The sequence below is a fragment of the Pinus tabuliformis genome, chromosome 6, assembly GCF_031772625.1.
Source record: "Pinus tabuliformis cultivar Carrire ecotype Pingquan chromosome 6, CPIR1, whole genome shotgun sequence".
In the NCBI taxonomy this organism is placed as follows: domain Eukaryota; kingdom Viridiplantae; phylum Streptophyta; class Pinopsida; order Pinales; family Pinaceae; genus Pinus; species Pinus tabuliformis.
Genome location: NC_142292.1, coordinates 2,010,123,157 through 2,010,144,706, shown reverse-complemented (window position 1 = coordinate 2,010,144,706; position 21,550 = coordinate 2,010,123,157). Strand labels below are relative to the sequence as shown.

The following is a 21,550-nucleotide window of genomic DNA, read 5'->3' as shown; positions in this document are numbered from 1 at the left end:
TATCACATATAGCAGTAGACAAGGGGAACAAGAGGAGAATGAGATGAAGATGACACCAAACATACTTTTGTTTTATCACTTAGTGCAGCAACAACAACTTGAGAAGATGCGGATGAAGATACCTCGGTATTTTGATCTATCGTAATGGAAACAATAAGAGGAGATGGTATTGACGACACCTTGGTAATATCATTTTATTATCAGAAATTGACATAACCTCTTCTTGATCTTCTGCAGAATGTAGTGATTCTTCATGAATAATTTTTGTTGATTCATTTTTATCATCTTCTTCAATAGTCTTATCTATGTCACCTTGAGGAGTTCCTAATCCAACATGTTCAAAATATTTTCCATGTTAGAACATTCTTCATTGTTAGTTTTCTTCATGTCAATGTATTCTTCCTTTAGACATGCTGAATATTTTGCAAATGATTTTTGTAATCGCTAAAACAATTCTCGAATTTCACTTAATTGCTCAATGAATTCAGGACATAAACTCAATGGCATAGTGTGCAGCGGATAATGTCTAAAGCCTCGCATGACTCCGATACCACTGAAGCAACAAAATTGTAGCTTGTTGACTTTAAATGTAAAATACACAAATATATTTGTAAATAATAATTTTATTAATAATATGAAATATACAAGGATGATTGAATGTTACAATGAGGACTTGCTTATATACTTACGTAGGTGCCCTTTCATGAATGATCATGTCCTTTAAGACATGTCTCTTCACTAACTAATCATTTTATATATATATATATATAGATATATTTTTAGAAATTGTATTCATAGTAGGGGGATAATAACTTATCCTCTTAATCACACAAGCTAGACCAATTAACCATATTAAATTAATTCCAAGTCAACATCTTAGCAACAATAAATTCATGAACAATACATGTAATTTTATTTAACAATAATTGGTGAATTGATAACTTTGGAGGATTGTTTGGGCAAAGATCCAAGATCAAATCGCAACAACTGCCACTATTCACTTCAGTATCAAGATATTCTAAATTTCTTGCCCCTTCAAACTTATAGGAAATACTCGTCACGATTTTCAACATGTTCAAATTTTTGCCACATAAGCTAACACGTCTTTAAAGAATAGAACCTGAGGACCGTTTTGAGCAAGGCCCAAGATCAAATCATAGCAACTGCCAATATTCACCTCTATACCAAGATATTTAATTTTTATTGTCCCTTCGGATTTATAGGAAATACTTGTTACAATTCTCAACATGTTCAAATTTTTGCCACACAAGCTATGTCTCTGGAGAATAAAACATGGGTGGAGAGGGAATTAAACCTACTAGCTACCGCTCAAGCTATTGTCCTTTGACCATGGAGAATAAAACCCAAGTGGAGGGGGAATTAAACTTGCTAGCTATCACTCAAGCTATTGTTCTTTGACCATAGAGAATAAAATCCTAGTGGAAGGGGAATTAAACTCGCTAGCTACCACTCAAGCGATTGTCCTTTGACCATAACGAATAAATATATTATATATATATATATATTTTTAAACATGTAAAAATAAAATAAAAAATTCCTTTTAACAAAACAATAAATTATATATATAATTTCTATTCTACAGACTTATTCTATTTATATTTCTTTTTTGTTTGTCAAGTTGTCTGTGATCCTTTGTCAAAGTTACCTAGAGATCGCACTCGGCCTAGGCCACACTAGCCCCAAGCTCACGGGATTTTTAGCATGTCTCCTCCCCTAGCATAGGCGCAACAACCTTCGTGAAATTTAATCTTGAGTCGTTAAAAGTTTGACCCTAAATTGCGTTGCTAACGAGGTCCATCCTCAAAATTTAACTTTATTTTATATAAATTAATTACATTTTATATTTTTATTTTATTTTCTTAAAACAAATAAAATTATAGAAATGGTCCGAATACCCTCTTTTCCCATAACCATATTGTAAGAATACCCACTTTTTCCATGAACTTAAATTCAAACCATCCAAAGCTGTAAGAGTGCCTCACTTCTCTCTCTAAAATTAAGTTCAAGATAAAGGTGGAATACGCATAGATGCCTATTGATTTTCTAAAAAGCAAAGCCGAAGCTACTAGAAGCGCACAAAGCCATTTAAGTTGGTGCCTATAAATTGAGGAGAAGAGGAGAAGGTCAAGCGTTTCATTTGGTTTGGGTTTTTTTTATCGACTGAGGAAGGATTTAGGCGCTGTGGAAACGAATGCGTCATGGACGCCAGCAAAGTAAATCAACTGAAGCTCTTTATCAAACAATGCGACAGCAATCCCGCCGTTCTTCAGGACCCAGCTCTGAAATTTTTCAGGGACTATCTTGAAAAGTAAGTACCCAGTAAAGACTAGCTCGCACCTCTCCAAAGTTTGCAGAAGTCTACATTCTCGTGTTATATCATGGACTAAATTGAGGTAAACTCGCAGGCTCGGCGCTAAATTACCGGATTCTGCATACGGCAAGGGTGAATCGGCAAAGAAGACAGAAGCTGTATGTTCTCTATTCAAATTTATATTATTATTATTATTGCTAACAGTAAATGGGTTTTTTTGGTCCTGTATTATAGGCGGGGATCTATGAATCCCAACTCTGCATTATCATGGCAAACCCCCTTTAACCAGAGCTTGTCAATCAACCAACTCATACACATCATCAGGGCTTCATGCCCTGTGTGGTTTGAATATGGGTTCTTAGGTGATAGCCCTTCTCTCAAAGGCGGCAGAGTTGAACCACATGAGCCTGGCTAGACTATTAGACCATATATCATTGTGCAATGCTTGAAGTATCAAGAGATTTCTGCGTTGATCCTGGATTAAGATGGATTTATGTTAGTTATTGGGATTAAAGCTGTTTGTTTTCAATAGACCGTTACATAGAGTTTAATATCAGCGTTTATGTTAGCTAAAAGAATCTAATGGCATCACACCATGTCATTAGGTTGAGGCTATATGATTGAGAAGATTAGTTAGAGTAGCACCACACCATTGTGAGATTTCTTCACAACATATCCTTACCATTTCAGCATAGATCAATGTCCGAATTGGGAATCTAGTCTACTGTATTCTTCGTTTTTCGTTCGTATAATTGTTGGGTTTGCATAATTTGGGAAGCTAAATGTGTTATAAGCAGTATTTAAATTTGGGTGGAGAGGATAACATTTTTTCTCTCAACCACTTGAGCTTAAACCTGGTTGAGCTTAAACCTAAATTGACATAAATTGTGTCTCAAGATTATTATTTTTCTTGTTACTTAATGTTAAACTGTATATGTATAAGGAGATTGTGATAACATGACTCTAATAAAAAGTTACATGCCAAATTCACGCCAGTAGAGGTTCAATGTCAGGATGTGGATACTACCTCCAATGGCTTGTCTTAAGGCCCCAAATAACCTGATTTTGATACAACATGAAAAAAATGGACATGTTAGAAGTCGAACCCATGCTTTAGCTCCATTGTTGAGCTACATGCCTTTTTATTTTAGCCAAAGGTTAGAGGTCATGGTGTGGGTGAATACATCCAATATAAGAGGCTTTGACAAGGTCATTGAGTGATGTCTATATTCTCTCCAATGGTGATAAAGAGCCAATGCCAATATTTTTTGCTCGAGTATACCAAGTTGCTTGGTTGCTTTTTCTCTAGTTCTCTTATGTAATCATGCTTCTTTAAAGTAAGAAATATATAGTGGTATATGATATCCTTTGGATGTGCAACATGTGATAAGTTAATATTGTACTCTTTTCGGGGACTTGTGGTGCATTATATAATTTTTTTAATATAAACGAGAAATTATAATGAAAGTTATAGAGGCATTAGATGCCCCATAAAATTAGAACTTAAGATTTTGTCTCTCCCAACTCCTAACCTGGTTTCTTTTGGTTTCACTTTTTGCACCTAATGATTTGGTGTAAAGACATTGATAGATGGAACTATTTGCATCACATAGCACAATTTAATTTAAGTTCCCCATCATGGTTCTTCTTCTTGACTTGTGGGGTTTTGTTGTTGGAGGTTTTTGGGAGCTCGTTCTTTCTTAAATTCTTGGCCTTTGGCATTAGAAGAGGTTCTTATTCTAGCAACCTCTTTTGGGTTTAAAAGAGGTTTTTTTTTGGAACTGATTAGGTTTGGTCTTGCAATGCTTCTTTGTGCATTTGTTCTTCTTGTTTGAAAACCTATTATTGCCACATCTCAAACAAATGTCTCATCTCATGTAGAGTCTACACCTACAATGCATTTTCTCATCATCTCATGGTTGAGTCCCTTTAACTTTAAAGTCTTTACAATGAAAGATAATCTTTGATAATCTATTAATGAGATCCAATTCGACACAACATCTAGTAGGGGAGAAAGTGCTATCCCTTACTTAGGGAGTTACCAAATTTTGGGAAAATCTCTCTTTTTTTTTTTTTGTCAGAATGAGATTTTTTGGAGAATCAGTAACTTCAATTAGATCGGTTGCCACTATTACACCAAATACAACTATTTCATAAATGCCACTAATGGTCCAGTTACAACATGTGTTTAGAGAATTGAACCCACACAGTTGGGGAAACAAATTGTTTACCAAATCACTCGAGCTAAGATCCTCTGATGGGAAAATCTCCTATTTCAAAAGTGGAAAGTTTGATAATATTGGCTACATTGGATTCATAGAAGTAAGGTTATATTTAGGAAACCATTGCTTGAAAAACACTTTTTTGCCTTAGAACCAAAGTCACTACTCCTTGATACCTCTTTGGTCCTTTCACTTTTAAAAATGCACAATAAAAAATATATTGAACTAAATCTCATCACATGTTAAGGTTTCCAATTCTTATCAATTTATTTTACAAGGGCCAAAGATAATGACCAAAGGTCTTTAAATTCACAAGTCAATGCTTATCATATGTATGCACTAATAGAATCCTTAATTTCCTTGGAAGGAATTCACAACAAATGAGTAGCCTTTGCACTATGACAATACCGATCTTAGAATTGTCCTATTGGATATCAAGGATAACTTGGTGAGATGACATCTCTTTATGACGACTTTTCAAAGACAATTTTCATTTGGTTCAATAGTAAAAGCATGCATTAAATGTCCCCAACTTTTATCGAAATGGGAGATAATGCCCCATTTGATTTAATGATTGCTTATTAGTCAAATGTTGAATCTTGTGTCTTTGTTCTTAGAAGTTCCTTTGTTTAACATTTGTTAATTGAGGAGATGGATATATTCTTTTGCACGTAGTCTAACTAATAGGCGAAATGGCCTTTTTAGGGGAACTTTTTTTTGGTTAATTTTAACCAAAATCCGGCAGATATTTTAAAAAAATTGAGTTTTAAGTTGTTTAATTTGTATAATTCGAGTGCTTTAGGGGTTTTTTAGGGTGTTGAATCCATTTATGCATTCAAAAATGCATTTTAAATAACAAAAAATTGCAATCTTGCATGAAATTGTATCATCTTCATATTTTGATGAAAAAGACCATTTTATTTACAAGGTAGACTACACCATTCTTTTTCATAATCTGTTAATTTTTGAAGATGTTAAATAACATATTATGGTTGATACGAGTAACACAAGTGAGTGAGATGGAATATGATGCACAATCTTGTGTGAATTGATTGTTCGTAGGATTAATATATACTTAAATGTATGATACTTGTTGAACTTACTTGAATATTGAAGACTAAAGTATTATGGGTTTGAGTTCCCATCCATTTGAGAGATCCTTATGGTAGAGAGTTCACAAGGTCTCTTTTCAACACATTCAAATATAATTAATTTTTTTAAAGAAAAAATCGTATATATTAATGAGGAAAAAACGTATACATAGTTTGTTTTACACATTTTCAAATATTTTATTACAAGATATAAAGAATTGTAAGAGAGGCATCATGAATCATATCCAAGGGTGTACTTCCTAGTAGTACTCTTCTGTCTTGGATTTTTGGAAATTAGCTGTCAATTTGCCTAACATACCTAGTTTTAGGTTTAAAATTTTCATTAACTATCATCTTAATCTATAAAATAGCAGAGACCATTTGAAAACTTGTTTTATTAACGAAAATAATTGTTGGAATATTAATCACACATCATTACATTGATTGCAAGGCACTTTTCCTTGATGGGTTCACAATTCATTATGTATATTGTGAAGGACTTTAAATTGATGGGAAAGGTAAATTGTAATTGATGGGTTTGACTATTGTGAACTATTTGAAACAAGAAGAAAATCTTTATATCAAGCAACACATGGTTGTTCGCCTCATTTTTAGGGGGTGAGTAGTGTGAGCAATCATAGGAATTATATCAAAATGTGGGGGGTCTTAGTTAATGTCAAACTTATGTTGGTCAAGATGGATGTCTATTTCCATTTTTTTCTCTCACATGTTGAATTGTGTTCTAGGGTATGTTTGTCTGGTCTTGTTGCCAAGTTTTCAATCATCGTCCAATTGTTCAATGATGTCCTTTGCCTCCATAATGCAACATTTTTACCTTTTTTCTTTATTTCCCCTTGCATTCCTTCTTGAAGGAAGGTGGGTCATCCATTGACCCATACTTTAAAGTTTAGACATTTTGCAATCATGTGCTTTTGCTTAATGTTATGGGCATACTTATATGGATCAAGGGGAAAATTGGATAATTGATTGATCTTGATTGTATTTTTGTTCCCTCACTTCACCTTGGAGGTTAGTCTTTGACCCTTGTTAAGTGGGACCTCCTCTGAGGCCTTAGGGTTTTAAGAAGGGCACTATTGGGGAGGCATTGATTGAAGTAGCATGTCCAAGATATTACATACTTACCATTCTCCAACTTTCCCCTTAACCATCCCCATTCTTCGGGTTGGTGGGCAATGGTCATTGGGATTGGCACCTTTTAGCCTCATCTTCAAGTTTGGGTCTCGAAAACTTAACGCTAGAGGTTGATGTAGCTTAAAGAAAGATAAAAACATAAGAAAGCCACAATGAGAGAAGATAAAATGCAAAGATTGTTGGAATATTTGTTTAGTGTGTGGGTAAAAGCCTAGCATGAGCTCTACTCGCCTCATTAGCCATCATCTAGTTCCTCAAGCACATGATGCTTCATCCATAAAAGGGAACTCTTATATTGTCCCAACCTTGGTGAGTGATAAATTGCTTCACCTTAAAGGGGTAATGGAAAATTTGAAAAGAAAGCTTCAGTTCTTGAGCCATGCACTGAAATAAAGATTAATCATAAAAAGTAAAAGGTGCACGAGAGGGGTTGAAAAAGTTGGTTAAGGAAAGGGGTAATTCATGCCTCCATGCTTTATCCCTTCTTACATCTATACACTTGGGATGTTGGACCTCCATTAGCTGGTCACATGGCCATGATACCTTGCCCTGAAGTCCTTTCCAATGTTGCAAACATCAACATCGAGATAAAATGGGCAAGGGTTTGGAAAACCAAAAAACCATAAAAATCGAGAAAATATTGGTAAAAATTGACAAACATCGGCAAAATCAAGATATGACCAAAATATCGGTAAAGATCGACAAACATTGGTTGGGCTAAAAAATGGTGATTTTGGTAATTTTTTCGCATTAAAATTGGGATGTTTGCAATGTTGGTTCTTCCCACTCCGTAGCCATCATTATCACACACACCTATGGATTGATAGGCTATCTTCGGACATGTCACTTTCCCTTGGGGGTTGGAAAGATCAATAGGGTTGTTGACCTAACTATCCCTAAAATAAGGGAGGTAACTTGTTTACATGACCTGAGCTAGATAGGCATTTGATGGTGAGCTTTGTGTGAAGTAGTCTTGTGCCCCTAACACTAAATATGGTCCACTATGATGCATTTATGGTTATTGGTTGTAATTATCGATGATTTCACTTGATCTTTAGAGGGCTTTGTCAAGTCGTGTTGTCACAATAGCAGAGGTCTCTTGAGAGATGATTCTAATCCCATGTAATAACATTTCAAAGGTTGTTTTACACATTCGAAAGAGTAGTTCTAACATAGATGATGAAGCGTTGCCCACCAGAGGAGAGCATTGGGCTAAGAGATGGTTCCACATGGTACTTGACTCACTTGAGTACCCCTAAATGCTGACAAGTTGAGCCAAAAGCCTTGATGTTGGATTTATTGATTGATATGTGCTTAGATGTACCCAAGACGACGCCAGGTTGGTTGTTGGATTAAATAATAATCATAAGTTATAATAATATGTAATTATAACTAGTTAAACAAAGAGGCATGCCTCTACATACATGACTCTTCATGAAAGGGCACTTCCAGGCTATATATATAGGACTCTCACTCTCAATTGTATCATCATTCTTCATGCATTTGATATATAATAATAGCTGTATCCTCAATGGATATTTTCATATTCCAAGTCTTTTGGAGTATTTAAATTGAAGGTCGAACTTCGTTCGTTTAATTGGTATCAAAGCCAGGATTGGTTGATCACCAGGTCTTTGGCCATCAACCTCCCGTCAACCTTGTTGTTGTGTAATTGAAGCATTTCGCTTAGAGTTTGGAGTTTCTCCATTTTCAGTCATGCCCTGGGCCACTTATAAAAGATATAAGCTAAAAATAAAATTTAAAAAAGGCCTTTGGCCATTCACATTTCAATTATTCTAGTAAAAAAAATAAAAGTCCGAGGTAAATTTTGAAGGAGAACATTCATATATATATATATATAGAGAGAGAGAGAGAGAGAGAGAGAGAGAGAGAGATTCTACATTATTGATAAAAAGTGCATGAAAAAGTAAAGAGGGAATCTTTCCAAATAAATATCTTTAAAATCATACGTAAGAAAAGGAAGAGTAGATAATATTATCTTGATTCTTCATTAGGTGGTTTACAAGCTCGTGGTTTTAGAAACCCATGGTAATTTAAAGGTAAAAGAAAGACAAAAGGAATACAAACTCTCTTTATGTGAATGGTAAGTTTTACTTTATGTAGAGAAAATTAACGAGTCAAAGGTACATAAGTGGACATATATTTTATGTTATACTCCAAAGAGGTGAATAACCACTTTTCGCTAGGGTTGTAGCTTTTCAAAAAGAAAACAAAAAGGATTATAAATGAAAAATATATAAATCAAGTCATAAAATTATTGAAAATATATATAAGTACAAAGCGAGCATTAGTATATAATAAATATAAGGTGCAATTTATTTAAATAGTGGAGCTATATTAACTTTTTTGAAGTGGGAAAAAAATATATAATTGAGGAAAATAAAAGGTAAAGGAATTTATAAAGGTGTTCAAGTTTATCAAATAAAAGGGCACTTATTTTAAAGAAGTCCATTTTTGAAAAAAAAGAAGCAAATGGAACCTAATTCGAAAATGATGAAGGAAGGACGATTTTCCTATAAGGGTGTTATAATCACACATCACAAGTTAATTACATTAAGAGGGACTATCCAAGGAAAAAAGTTAATATCGATATTAGTACGAGCAACAACGAAAATTACATAAATATTAATTTGACGAATTGACTGTTAATTTTAGATGCCAACGTAGGCGAAACAATAGATCTTTTTGGAAAAAAATATGAAATTGATGATTTACAAATAACAGTAGATCATTATGAGTGCATATCCCAATTTTGTGTTGTAAAAATGTATGACATGGAGGTTGACATAATTTTTGGTCAACCTTGGTTTAGAGAATTGGGTGTGTTCATGTTAAACATAGAGATTTTTTTTTTGATGTTTTCTTATAAGGGAAAGATGATCACATTTCGAGACATGACAATGAAGTCAAAATTGATAATGTCCTCATCAAAAGACTTTAAAGATGTTACACAATTAGTACCTCAAAGGAATCAAAACTCAATATTAGAGAAGCAAAAAGAGTTTGAGGAGGCCATATCCCATAAACTGATGAAAATTCTCGTTTAAAAAATTATATCCAGAAACTATTTGCACAAGTCAAAAAGTGTAAAAGTAAGAAGCAAAAGTTAGAACAAGAAAAATAAAGTTTTGACGAGAAGCTTAATGAAAGTTTATCAGAAAAGGAAGAGGAAAATTTACACTTAAAGAACCTTAATAAAAATTATTAGAACAAGTCAAGTGTTTAAAAGACGAGAAATTTGAATGCCAAAATAAAGTTGACTCAAAAAATGAGGAACTCTCACGTCTCAAAAATCATAATCAGAGTCTACTCACTCAAATTAAGAAACTCAAAAGTGATAAGAAATCATTAAACAATAAATTAGAAGAATTTCTCACAAAGGAAGTATCAATGTCGTTAGATGTAATGGTTCAAGTTGAAAATAAAGGAACAAATAATGGTTCCATCAATATCATAACTCAAGAAGATGAGAAACCAAAGAAAGTTAAAACTTATGCCAATGTTGCACTATAAACAATTGAAATTCCAAAAGATGATGCCAACTCAACAATGGCAGGACATGAAGGAAATTAGGAAGCTGCCAAAATGATAAAGGAAAGTCCAACCAAAATAACTATTTATCGACATCTGAATCACAAGAGTAGACTTTCCAATCAATCTATGTACCAGTATCACTCAGAACACAAGCAACAAATGTACGTTCCAAAGAATGCTGAAGTCTGTAAAATCCAGTCCTGTGACAACTATTCATCACAAAATTCCAGTGATCAAAAGATTCCACAGAAGGTTAATTTAGGATGGTCAGATCCTTCCTCCGTGCAACAATTTTATCTGTCACTCCAAGGATCATATCAACTTGTATTGACAAAGATGATTGTCCCGAGATGAGAAGACATTCGTAGTGGAAAAATAGATCAAGTCCTTTCATCAACAAGCTTTGAGGACAAAGCTTTTTGAAGGGGAAGGCAATGTAATGAACATAATTTATGTAAAAATAATAAATATAGATAATAACTAATAATCACAATAATATGTAATTAAATAATAATTAGGTAAACAGAGAGGCATGTCTCTACAGACATGACTTGTCGTGAAAGGGTACTTCCTAGCTATATATACAAGACCCTCACTCTTAAATATATCATCATTCTTCATACATTTGATATGTAATAATATTGGTATCCTCAATGGATATTTTCATATTCCAAGTCTTTTGGAGTATTTGAATTGAAGGTTGAACTTTGTTCGTTTCATGATTTATCCTTTCTTACATCTATACACTTAGGTTGTTGGACCTCCATTAGCTGGTCAATGGCCATGGCACCTTGCCCTAAAGTCCTTCCCAATGTTGTAAACGTTGACATCGGGATAAAATGGGCAAGGGTTTGGAAAACCAAAAATTCATAAAAATCGAGAAAATATTAGTAAAAATCTACGAACATTGGCAAAATCAAGATACCACCAAAATATTGGTAGAGATCTACAAACATTGGTTTGGCTAAAAAATCATGATTTTGCCAATTTTTTCCGTGATAAAATTGGGATGTTTGCAATATTGGTCCTTCCCACTCCGTAGCCATCATTTTCACACACAACTATGGATTGATAGGCTATCTTGGGACATGTCACTTCCCCTTGGGGGTTGGTTGCATGACTTGATCTAGTTCGGCGTTTAATGGTGAGCTTTGTGTGAAGTATTCTTGTGCCCCTAACATTAGATATGGTCCACTATGACGCATTTATGGTTATTGGTTGTAATTATCAATGATTTCCCTTGATCTTTAGAGGGTTTTGTTAGCTCGTGTTGTCACAATAGTAGAGGTCTCTTGAGAGATGATTCTAATCCCATTTAGTAACATTCCAAAGGTTGTTTTACCCATTCGAAAGAGTAGTTCTAACATAGATGATGAAGCGTTTCCCACTAGAGGAGAGCATTGGGCTATGAGATGGTTCCACATGGTACTCGACTCTCTTGAGTACACCCAAATGCTGACATGTTAAGCCAAAAGGCTTGATGTTGGATTTATTGATTGATATGTGCCTAGATGGACCCAAGACGCCCTTAGGCTGGCCTTGACAATGTTTGATGAGTGTTGTTTGTTCTAGAGCCTGGATGATGATGGTTATCCTTGAGATGACATAGGATAACTTGTACATCATGGATGGACCCCAATGCTTGAAAATAGTGCTGCCACGTCAATCCTTTTACCCTTAGAAGTGTGATGTAGGGCAACTTGGTGATGACATCATGGTTTTGGTGGCACTTTGGAGGCATACCCATGGAATTTGAACTATTTCTTGGAGTATGGAGCACTCATGGTCTATTTGTCACTTGCTTGTGGTATTTTGAGCTCTTGTGGAGGATGGCATCATAGTGGAGGAGCCTCTTTTCCCACATGTCTATTTTTGGCATTATTTGTTATTTTTGAGCTATTATAAGGTTGGCTTATAGCCTCACTCTTGTTTAACACTTGGGCAAATTTGTAATAGGGGTTTTACTTGTAAATTTGTGGAAATAAGGGTTTTTAAGCCTCATATAAATAGAGGCTCTCCTTATACCATTTTGATCATCACACATTTATCATTCTTTTCTTGTAAAAGAGTGTGAATTAGTCCTTTTTCACTACTCGGGAAAAATGCCAAAATGTGATCCTTTTATGGTGTGACTTTCTCTTGGAGATGGTTTCTTGCATGGAGATGTTTTCGTGGCATTGAATGAAGTGCTCCTTTGGAGAATTTTGTAAGTTTCATGCCTATTTTCTATATTTTGTATATTGTATTTGTGTAGTAGATTTTCTATTTTGTGATGTGACTAAATGCTAAATCTATGTTGAAATCATGCTTGTTTATAAATGCAAAATTGTTCTCTACGAAACCTATAAGAAAACTTTGTATGCATTCATTATATTTAAAGTCTTCCCTCACAAGGACAATCATTGGGGATTAATTGGATGTCCTAATCAGTCTTCCTTCACTTCATCATGGTTGTTCTCAGAGACTTAGCCATAGAAGACCCCATTAATCCCATTTAGGCTAAGGCACTATTCAAAATTTGTGTTGATCACCATCTAAATTAATTAAATTTTCCCTTAACTTTTTCCTAGACATCTAGGTTAGTGGTTGGGGTTTCTATGTAGAAAATTGCATTGAAGTGAATTTGGGTTTGATGTTTATGGTTCATAATGTAGGAATTACATCTATAAATTATGTAAGTTCAAAGTCTGGCATTGTTATTTGGTGAAATCTATGCCTTTAGGGCTGATATCATCCTTATTTGTTGTTTATGCACATTTTCAACTATACGATTCCATTAATAAATCGTAATCCTTGGTGTTTATTGGAAGGCCTTACTCCCTTTTGTTGATTATCCATTGAAAGGCCTTTTGTTTCATATGACATTGGTACCCTATCTTTGCTAATCATTAAAGCCCAACTTATAACAACCATCTATTTGGTCTATGGATATAATACCTGAATCTTGGCATAGAACATCTAGGCCTTCTACTAGGCTTTGTTGATACTTTTTGTCTTATAGAACTCATACCCATCACCTTGAGTCATAGTAATAGAAAATCTCTTTAGGTGATTTAGGGAAGTCTCCCTTACTGTCAAATACCATCTAAACAAGAAAGGTTACTAAGGTGATAGTTGCAATCCTTTCTCTTGTTTCCCTAAGGCTTGGTTTTGCCTAGTGGGGCTTTGTAGTGAGTGTGATAGATTTTGTGGAAACAATGACTTTCTTATCCAATTTTAGGGAGGTCCTTTTTCAAATATTTCTTCTTATAACTCCACCATCTGTACAGTTTAATGATTCCTTTTTATAATGTATGATTCAATGACTCATACCATTGTTGATTCAAAGAGATGTTGATGGATTTGTAGTTTCCACTTAAGTGACATAAAATGCAAATGCGTTAAAATTTTGGAAAATGTCATTGAAGTATTTTACAAAGCTTGAAAGTTTGAGAGAGCTTCAAGATTTTCAACTATGGCATTCACCGTTGTTTTTCCACATAATGAGTGATTGGCCATTTGAATGTGTGCTTGCTATTTGCCAAAATAAAGAGGAGTGACAAAAAACTAGACATAAAGTTGAGTATCGTGTTTCCTAAATCATATAGATTCAGACACAAGCACAATATATACCTTAGACTCCCTTGATTCAATTTAGGGATAGGTGTAAGACAAAACCACTGCCAAATAATATCTTTTTATCACTCTTGATACAATTAGCTCTCGTGAGATCCATTTTTTTAACTAGAGTTTATTCTTGCTTTCAAATCTCATTACATATTGAGGTTACATGTGTGACCTAGCAAAGCTTTTTTGTCAAAGGCATAACATAGGTTAATGAACCCTTGTACAAAGATAGGATTCACCAAGCTAATCAATGATTGGGCTTATGACTCTTGTTTTGTCAATTGTCCAAGTTCCTAGTTGCAAATTATAACGTTTGCAAATGCCTTCCCCAAGCTCTTTTATAATTACAAAAAAAAGCGTGTCCTTTTCACCAAAAAGGTTTTGGATGTTTCTTGCAAGGTAGTTGATGACTACTCATACGATATTAGAGTTATAATTATCTACTCATGTAATGCTTCAAACCATTTCGCTCAACCACAAAGGCCTCAACTTATATTAGCTAGCTCTTTATGCTGCTATTTGGAGTGATCCATCTTCAATTTTTAGAAGGAACCTTTTATTAGTTGGGACATGTGGGATTACAAGTGAGAGAGAAGAAATTCATCATTTTTTAGTTGTGGTTTGTAATGCATGGGTTCTGTTGACCATTGAAGTACACTTGAAGACTCAATGCCTAAGGATATGTCAAAGGCTTCCTGCACTTACAAAGTTCCAAACATCATCAGAGCTCCTAAGCTCTTTCCTCTCTCTTCTTCTTCATTGTACTTAGATTGTGAAAACCTTGCGGGGATATTGTAAAGTGATGCTAGCATGATGAAATAGAGTCATGTAACAAGCCTAGGTAGCTTAGGACTTTCTTATCAAGTGAGTTCACTCTAGGGAGTTTTTTTTACTTGGTTAATTATTTGTGTTTTCCAATGCTTAATAATTAATTGAATTTTTTTCTCCCAGTTAGAACCTCAAAGTTGGAGTGTAGCTTGATAGCAAGGCCTTAAGTGAGTCCTAATGTCTAGAGTCAATGTATATTACCATGTTCGATCACTCGGAAAATTTCTAGGTGTCATCTTTTAATTTATTAAAATTTTTAGTTGTGGTTTGTAATGCATGGGTTCTGTTGACCATTGAAGTACACTTGAAGACTCAATGCCTAAGGATATGTCAAAGGCTTCCTGCACTTACAAAGTCCGAGACATCATTAGAGCTCCTAAGCTCTTTCCTCTCTCTCTTCTTCTTCATTGTACTTAGATTGTGCAAACCTTGCGGGGATATTGTAAAGTGATGCTAGCATGATGAAATAGAGTCATGTAACAAGCCTAGGTAGCTTAGGACTTTGTTATCAAGTGAGTTCACTCTAGGGAGTTTCTTTTACTTGGTTAATTATTTGTGTTTTCCAATGCTTAATAATTAATTGATTTTTTTTCTCCCAGTTAGAACCTCAAAGCTGGAGTGTAGCTTGATAGCGAGGCCTTAAGTGAGTCCTAATGTCTAGAGTCAATGTATATTACCATGTTTGATCACTCGTGAAATTTCTAGGTGTCATATTTTAATTTATTAAAATTTCCCACAAAATGAGATTTTTAATAAATTTTCTATGTAAATTGTAGTAAGTGATGCCTAGAAAATTTGTTGGGGGTATGAGTGGTTAAAATTGGACCTCTACTCCTTAACTTTCTATTTAGACACACTTTGAGAGGTAAAAAAATAAACTATAAACCCTCAAAACCCACTTTTCCTAAGTCTAGGGGAAAACGTGGCAATAAATTACCCAGAAATAAATAAAATGGAGAAAATAAGAGAACTCCATGTGACAAAATGACATGAAAATGACTTGAAAATTATCTCAAGTCAAAAGACAAGTCAAGAGGTAGTCAAATGATGATATGGCACATGAGATCCACTGAGATTTACTTAACTCCAAGAAAGTGGAATTTGTGGACCAGATTGAGAATTTGATTTGGTGACATGGAAGTTTGGGATCCTCTTGAAGATCGACGCATGGCAAGGAATATTTGATGGGATATTTTGTGGAGAGTTTAGTGGAGCCTTGTCTCTACTAACTCCTCACACTTGGCTAACTCCTCACACTTGGCACCAAGACTACAGTTCAACTCCACACATTTCTCCAAGCCAGCCTACACGTAGTTCTTAGCTGCAAATACAACAGTTTGATGGGTAGTCTAACAACTCGATTTTGAGGTGTCACATTGTGTTTTAAGTGGTTGAGAGATTAGCGGAAGTGTGTAACCTTACTCTCACTCACGACACACACATGGCAATTTGAACTTGGCATTTGAGGAATGCGCTGGGCCAGCTAGAGAAGTTCAACTTGCTCTCTCACACGTGTCGTAGCAACTCTTCACACTTTGATTTGACTTGCCTCCTTGGGATTATATCCATCTACACTTGTCACACGAGTTCTCTCGTGGGATTTGCTGTCATTTATTTTTAAAAATGAGCCATTGGCTCCTATTCTCCCATGAAAAAACGAGCCCTTGTGCTTGGGGAGATTATCTTGCCTCATATTCTTGCATTTTTATGGAATAACAAGACTTTGGGGTTCATATGTGGTCTCTTGCCTCCACTTTCATGGTACGATTTATGTTTATGTGCTCATGTTATACTTGCTCTAATTTTTAATTCTTATTTTCCATTAGCTTCATTGATTTACTAGTGTTGAGCTACCTTTCACTAGTATTTAGATTAGAGAGTTATTCTAGAATTGGGCATTTTAGTTAATTTTTGGTTGAATTGCTATGATTTCCTTTTCATTATATTATCTAAACCCAAATGGAACTAACAAATCATTTTGAACTTGTGTAGAATCTTTTTTGTAAATTAGATCTCAATCGCGAGGGGACATCCTAGTTTGGATTATCCCATTCCTGAGGGTAAAGTGGAAGCACCCACATATTTGTTCTTTTCTAGGTCTTATCATTTGAATTATTTTACAGGGATCTCCGAAGAATTGGCTTGTCACAACAATTTATTTTAAGAACTACTTTCCCAAATTTCATTTTGAACTTCTAATGATATATATCAGCTAGCATAGAGCATATTGATTGATTAAGGATAGGAATTGCATTCTCAATCTTTGGTCTATTTTTTTTTTGTGGATCACTTGCAGACATTTTTTGGCAAATTTCTTCCACCATTATCCATTGACCTTTGGGCCTGTTTTGCAGAGATTTTGACAACCTTTAAAAGATTTATTTCATTTCTAACCTTTGTAGGGATCTAGGCTTCCAAAGCTGCTACATATTCACGATAATTTTGCAGACATAACCAGCCTTTGGAGCCCTCCTTTCTCTTCTAGGCCGTGAGCAATTGAAGGCTTCTCTTTACCTCTGCGGGCCCTGAACTTTTTTGGAGTTTCCTCTTCTTTCCTTGCATGAAGAGCTGCCATAGATCTTTGTTGAAAGAGTAAAAACGAGCTGCCTTTACCTTCGTCATAGCAGTCCCATTCCTTCTCCTCATTGGGTAGATTTCATCATCAAAAGTGATTGAGCCTTTGATGTATAAATCCTATTTGGAATTGCAGATTTATATGAAGGAGTTCATTGCTAAAATCATTGTAAAGAACCCTCACTGTTCTCTTGAGAAGGGATTCTAGTGTTTCAAAGTTTATATTTTCATTCTAAAAGCCTTCTTGAAATTGGAGCTTTTCACCATTAACCAAAGAGGCTCTTATCATTATAACTCCATAATAATAAAAGTGATTTTTCTTTTGGAGCTTGGGGAGTCACTTGGCATCCATCTCCTTCTCCTTTAGGAGAAGGCCTCTCTTCTTGTGTAGTTTTTGTTACCTTTTCATCTCTCCTTTTCTGAAGTTAGTTTAGATGTGCTAATGCTCTCTTCATTTTATTTGGCAAGCTAATATTTTCATGGTTTCATGCTAATTATGATTTTTTATCTCAAGTCATCTAGTTGCAATTTTACATACTTGTTTTGAAAGTTTCATGCTCAATTTGGTTTACTTGAAAGTTTAAATCTAACTTTGAGCACATCTTTGTAGTAATTCTTTGCAAGTCCATTTATTTGCAACTTAGCTTGAGCAATATAAGTGTGCACTTTTTTTGGTTAATTAGCTCAACTTCCACATTGAAGCAACTCATTAGTTTATGATTTCATGCAATTTTCACTTAGACAATTGTCATAACACATCATTTTCATTTCAAGGCTTGTGAGTTGGTATTTTAAAGCATTGAGCTAATCTCCATTTCATTATTTCCATTGAGTTGTTGATACATGTTTTATGGAGCATCATTTCTAGTTCATGTTATATTGGGCTAAGTGCAAATCTTGATCACAAATATCGTTGTTGTATCTCTATTGGAAACACATTATCATCAACATATCTCATTGGAAGCATTTCACTTGCATACTAAGTTAGACTTGCATCTCTAAAAACTACCTCCAAGCATAAGCTTAGTTGAATAGACACTTTTAGGACAAATTTCTTTGATTTTTATTTCACTTGTGTATGGAGTAAGGTTAAAACACGTGACCTCGCAGTTTTTTTGGTGGCTTTATCCCCTTGTCGGAACAAAGACATGTGGATTGCAAGGATCTTGGAAGGGTATCATTAACAACAAACTAGTGCCTTCTCAACCCATATTCCTTGCAAGTGGCCCCAATATGTACTTAATTGTAAGAATTTGAAAGAGATATTTCTCACCATAGATTAGGCATGTAATTAAAATTAACCAAGGTATCTTGCATTTCACATGGTCTAGATTTGCATCATCTCAGTTTACACCAACTTGATTTGTGAGAATTCTATCTTACTTGTAATTCTATTGTACTCATGGCTATTTGATGTTATATTTTATTTGAACATTTCTTTCAAAGTACAAGCTTTACTTTCTTGCAAGTTATATCTTTAATCTTATTGCTCATATTTTCAAGTTGTTTATTGTACTAACACTTGTTTAGCAATTTTCTATTCTTGCAATTTATTATATCTCATTAGTGGAAATTTCAGCCTAAATGTGACCTCCTAAGGAAATTTTAAAATATTAATAGTTAAAATAATAAAATAAGAGTTATGAATTTTGGAGGAAAAAGTAGAAAACTGTTTTTTTTTACTTGTATTTTTGGCTTATCTCCTCGTAGGTTTACTCAAATTTCAAATTTCCACTGTAGACACTCGTAGGATTCCGAATTTACACATCCAACGATTACCCATTATGCATTCTTTTGAGAACACTGACATTGATAAAATTTGACAATACATTTAAAAAGCGTGTTGAACATGCTTTTTTAATGTATCTTCAATTTTTATCAATGTGGCTATTCTCAAAATTATGGATAATGGGTACTTATTGGATGTGGAATTTAATTCTACATCCAACGAGTGTCTACACTTGAAATTTGAGTAAAACCTATAAGAAGATAAACCAAAAATACAATTAAAAAAAGTATTTTTTCTTCTTTTCCCTCCAAAATATTTACATGTACCTCTTCTTAATTTTAAAGGATCTTTATTGGTTTACATATTTTGACATGGAAATTACATGAAAATTTCATGGGCACTTTTAGGCTGAAATTTCCTTTAATGTGAATGACACATTTTACATGCAAGTGTTATGATTTCACTTTGAACATATTATTCCTTGCAAGTATATTGACATTGGTCTAACTTTCAAGTTGTTGAATTGTGAATGTTGTAATTGTATTAACTATCTCCTAGAACTTGTTATCCTAACTTACCTTCCTTTAGAATCCATCCTTAGGGTCCACCCCCTTTGCCTTTAGCTAGGAGAGAGCCTAGACGGAGAGATATGAGATTAGGTGGAAACCCTTTCTTTGAGTTTTGCCACCAAGGCCATGCCTAGTGGGGTTAAGGATTTTTCCCACATTAACTTAGGTGTGTAAGCGAGGCGACAACTGGTTCAAAGATGCTACTTGCCTCTAATTCAGGGCATTGATTGGGATTTATTTTTGTTTTAATAGCTTCAAACACTTTTAAGAATTTTAATGGTAGATGAAAGTCCATTCAATAAGCAAATGTTGGAATGTTGTGCCTATTTCAGATAGAGATGCTTGTGGCATCTAATTAATTTCAAATGACCAAGAAAAATGTGGTGTTTAGACAAGCGAGATTTCTATATATGCTATGTGAAAACAAAACAGTTTGGTTTGGGAAATCTAATCGTAGTGGGATGGATAGCGATTTGACAAAGAGTTGTTTTTTTTTTTTGGTTTATATGCTATTGTTAACTAGAACAATATGAAATAGTGCGATCTTTGCCTTCTTATTGCTTGAAAATCACAAGCTTAATGAACTATTGCTTTCGTATTGGAAGGGGCTAAAAATATGTGTTGCTTCGCCTTTCTTTTCAAGTTCATGTTGGGTTATAGTAAGGCGTAGTGTAACTCCACTTCTCATTGTGTGAGAGAGAATCGAAAGATCAAACGAATCAATCAAACTATTAGTCAGATTGATCAATGTTAGGCATAATAGTTGCCCAATATGTACAAGAGGCCCTTGTTTGCAAAATAGATCCTCTACAACATCATAGGCCTTGATGTTGTGACTTCAGTGTTGTAATTTGGGCTTGCTTTAGTTGATTGATTTATCTTGTCAATATCATTCATGTTCTTGTTAGCTTCAAATGTGCCTTTCATTTTTAATGCATCCTCCCAAAATAAATGTATGTGAACAACCCCAATAAGGGTATCCTTCAAAGCAATCATGCTACAACTAGTGTTTTAAAAACTGACCGGTTTAAACCGGTAATCAGTCAAACCGGTCGGTTGGCTAGTCCATTGGGTCAAACTGGCCGGTTAGCTAGCCCACCGGGTCAAATCGACAGGAAAACCCAGTTTGACCCTTCATTTCGCCCGGTTTGTGGTCAAATTGTTATTGGTTCAAACCGGTCAGTTGGCTAGTCCATTGGGTCAAACTGGCCAGTTAGCTAGCCCATCGGGTCAAACCGATAGGAAAACCCAGTTTGACCCTTCATTTCACCTGGTTTGTTGTCAAATTGGCTGGTTTTGTCCTAAACCGATCGGTTAATTGCCACGGCCGCGGAGGACCCACACAGTGATGTTTTCCAAGTTTGTAGGGTGTTTTGGAGGGAAAGTAAGGGTTCTTTCCAGTCCAAAAACACCCTCTCCAAGCCTTTAAAAGCAATGTTGCATTAATCATTATCGGGATATTATTGGCGCGAGGAAAAAATTTGAAAAAATCGTAATTATCGGTAAATAATCGTTTGGTACAAAAATATTCATTTTTTTTCAATTTTTTTAATATCTAAACCATCAACAACATAAAATAAATACATTGACACATAAATATGATAAAAGAACTAATATATAAGATGTTTAAGATCATTTTGAGTGCTAAAATCACACAACATTGAATCATGTTCTGAATAGTAAGTCCTGACTCTGGAGTCCCAACTCAGCTTCAAAATATCAACAAAAAATATAATAATGTATCTCATCATGCTATAATGTCATATACAATAAAATGAAGAAAATAACTAAAGTCTAATCCTATTGATTTCCTCTACCCTTCTTGCGAGAAAATGCCACAACTTTCCTTTTCCCTCGAGATGTAGATGCTGGTGCACGTACTGGTGGAGATG

The 21,550-nt window shown here is 34.6% G+C and overlaps 1 protein-coding gene across 1 annotated transcript in view; it reads left to right on the top strand.

Annotated features, from left to right (window-relative positions):
• Positions 1–2,118: 2,118 nt before the first annotated feature.
• The window catches only part of HIP1 (HSP70-interacting protein 1), a 102,790-nt gene continuing 83,358 nt past the window's right edge, over positions 2,119–21,550 (top strand). Inside the window, exons 1-2 of the mRNA XM_089432241.1 lie at positions 2,119–2,329; positions 2,427–2,490. Coding sequence (XP_089288367.1) covers positions 2,220–2,329; positions 2,427–2,490 — 174 coding nt within the window. The 5' untranslated portion in view covers positions 2,119–2,219. The remainder of the gene's footprint in view (positions 2,330–2,426; positions 2,491–21,550) is intronic.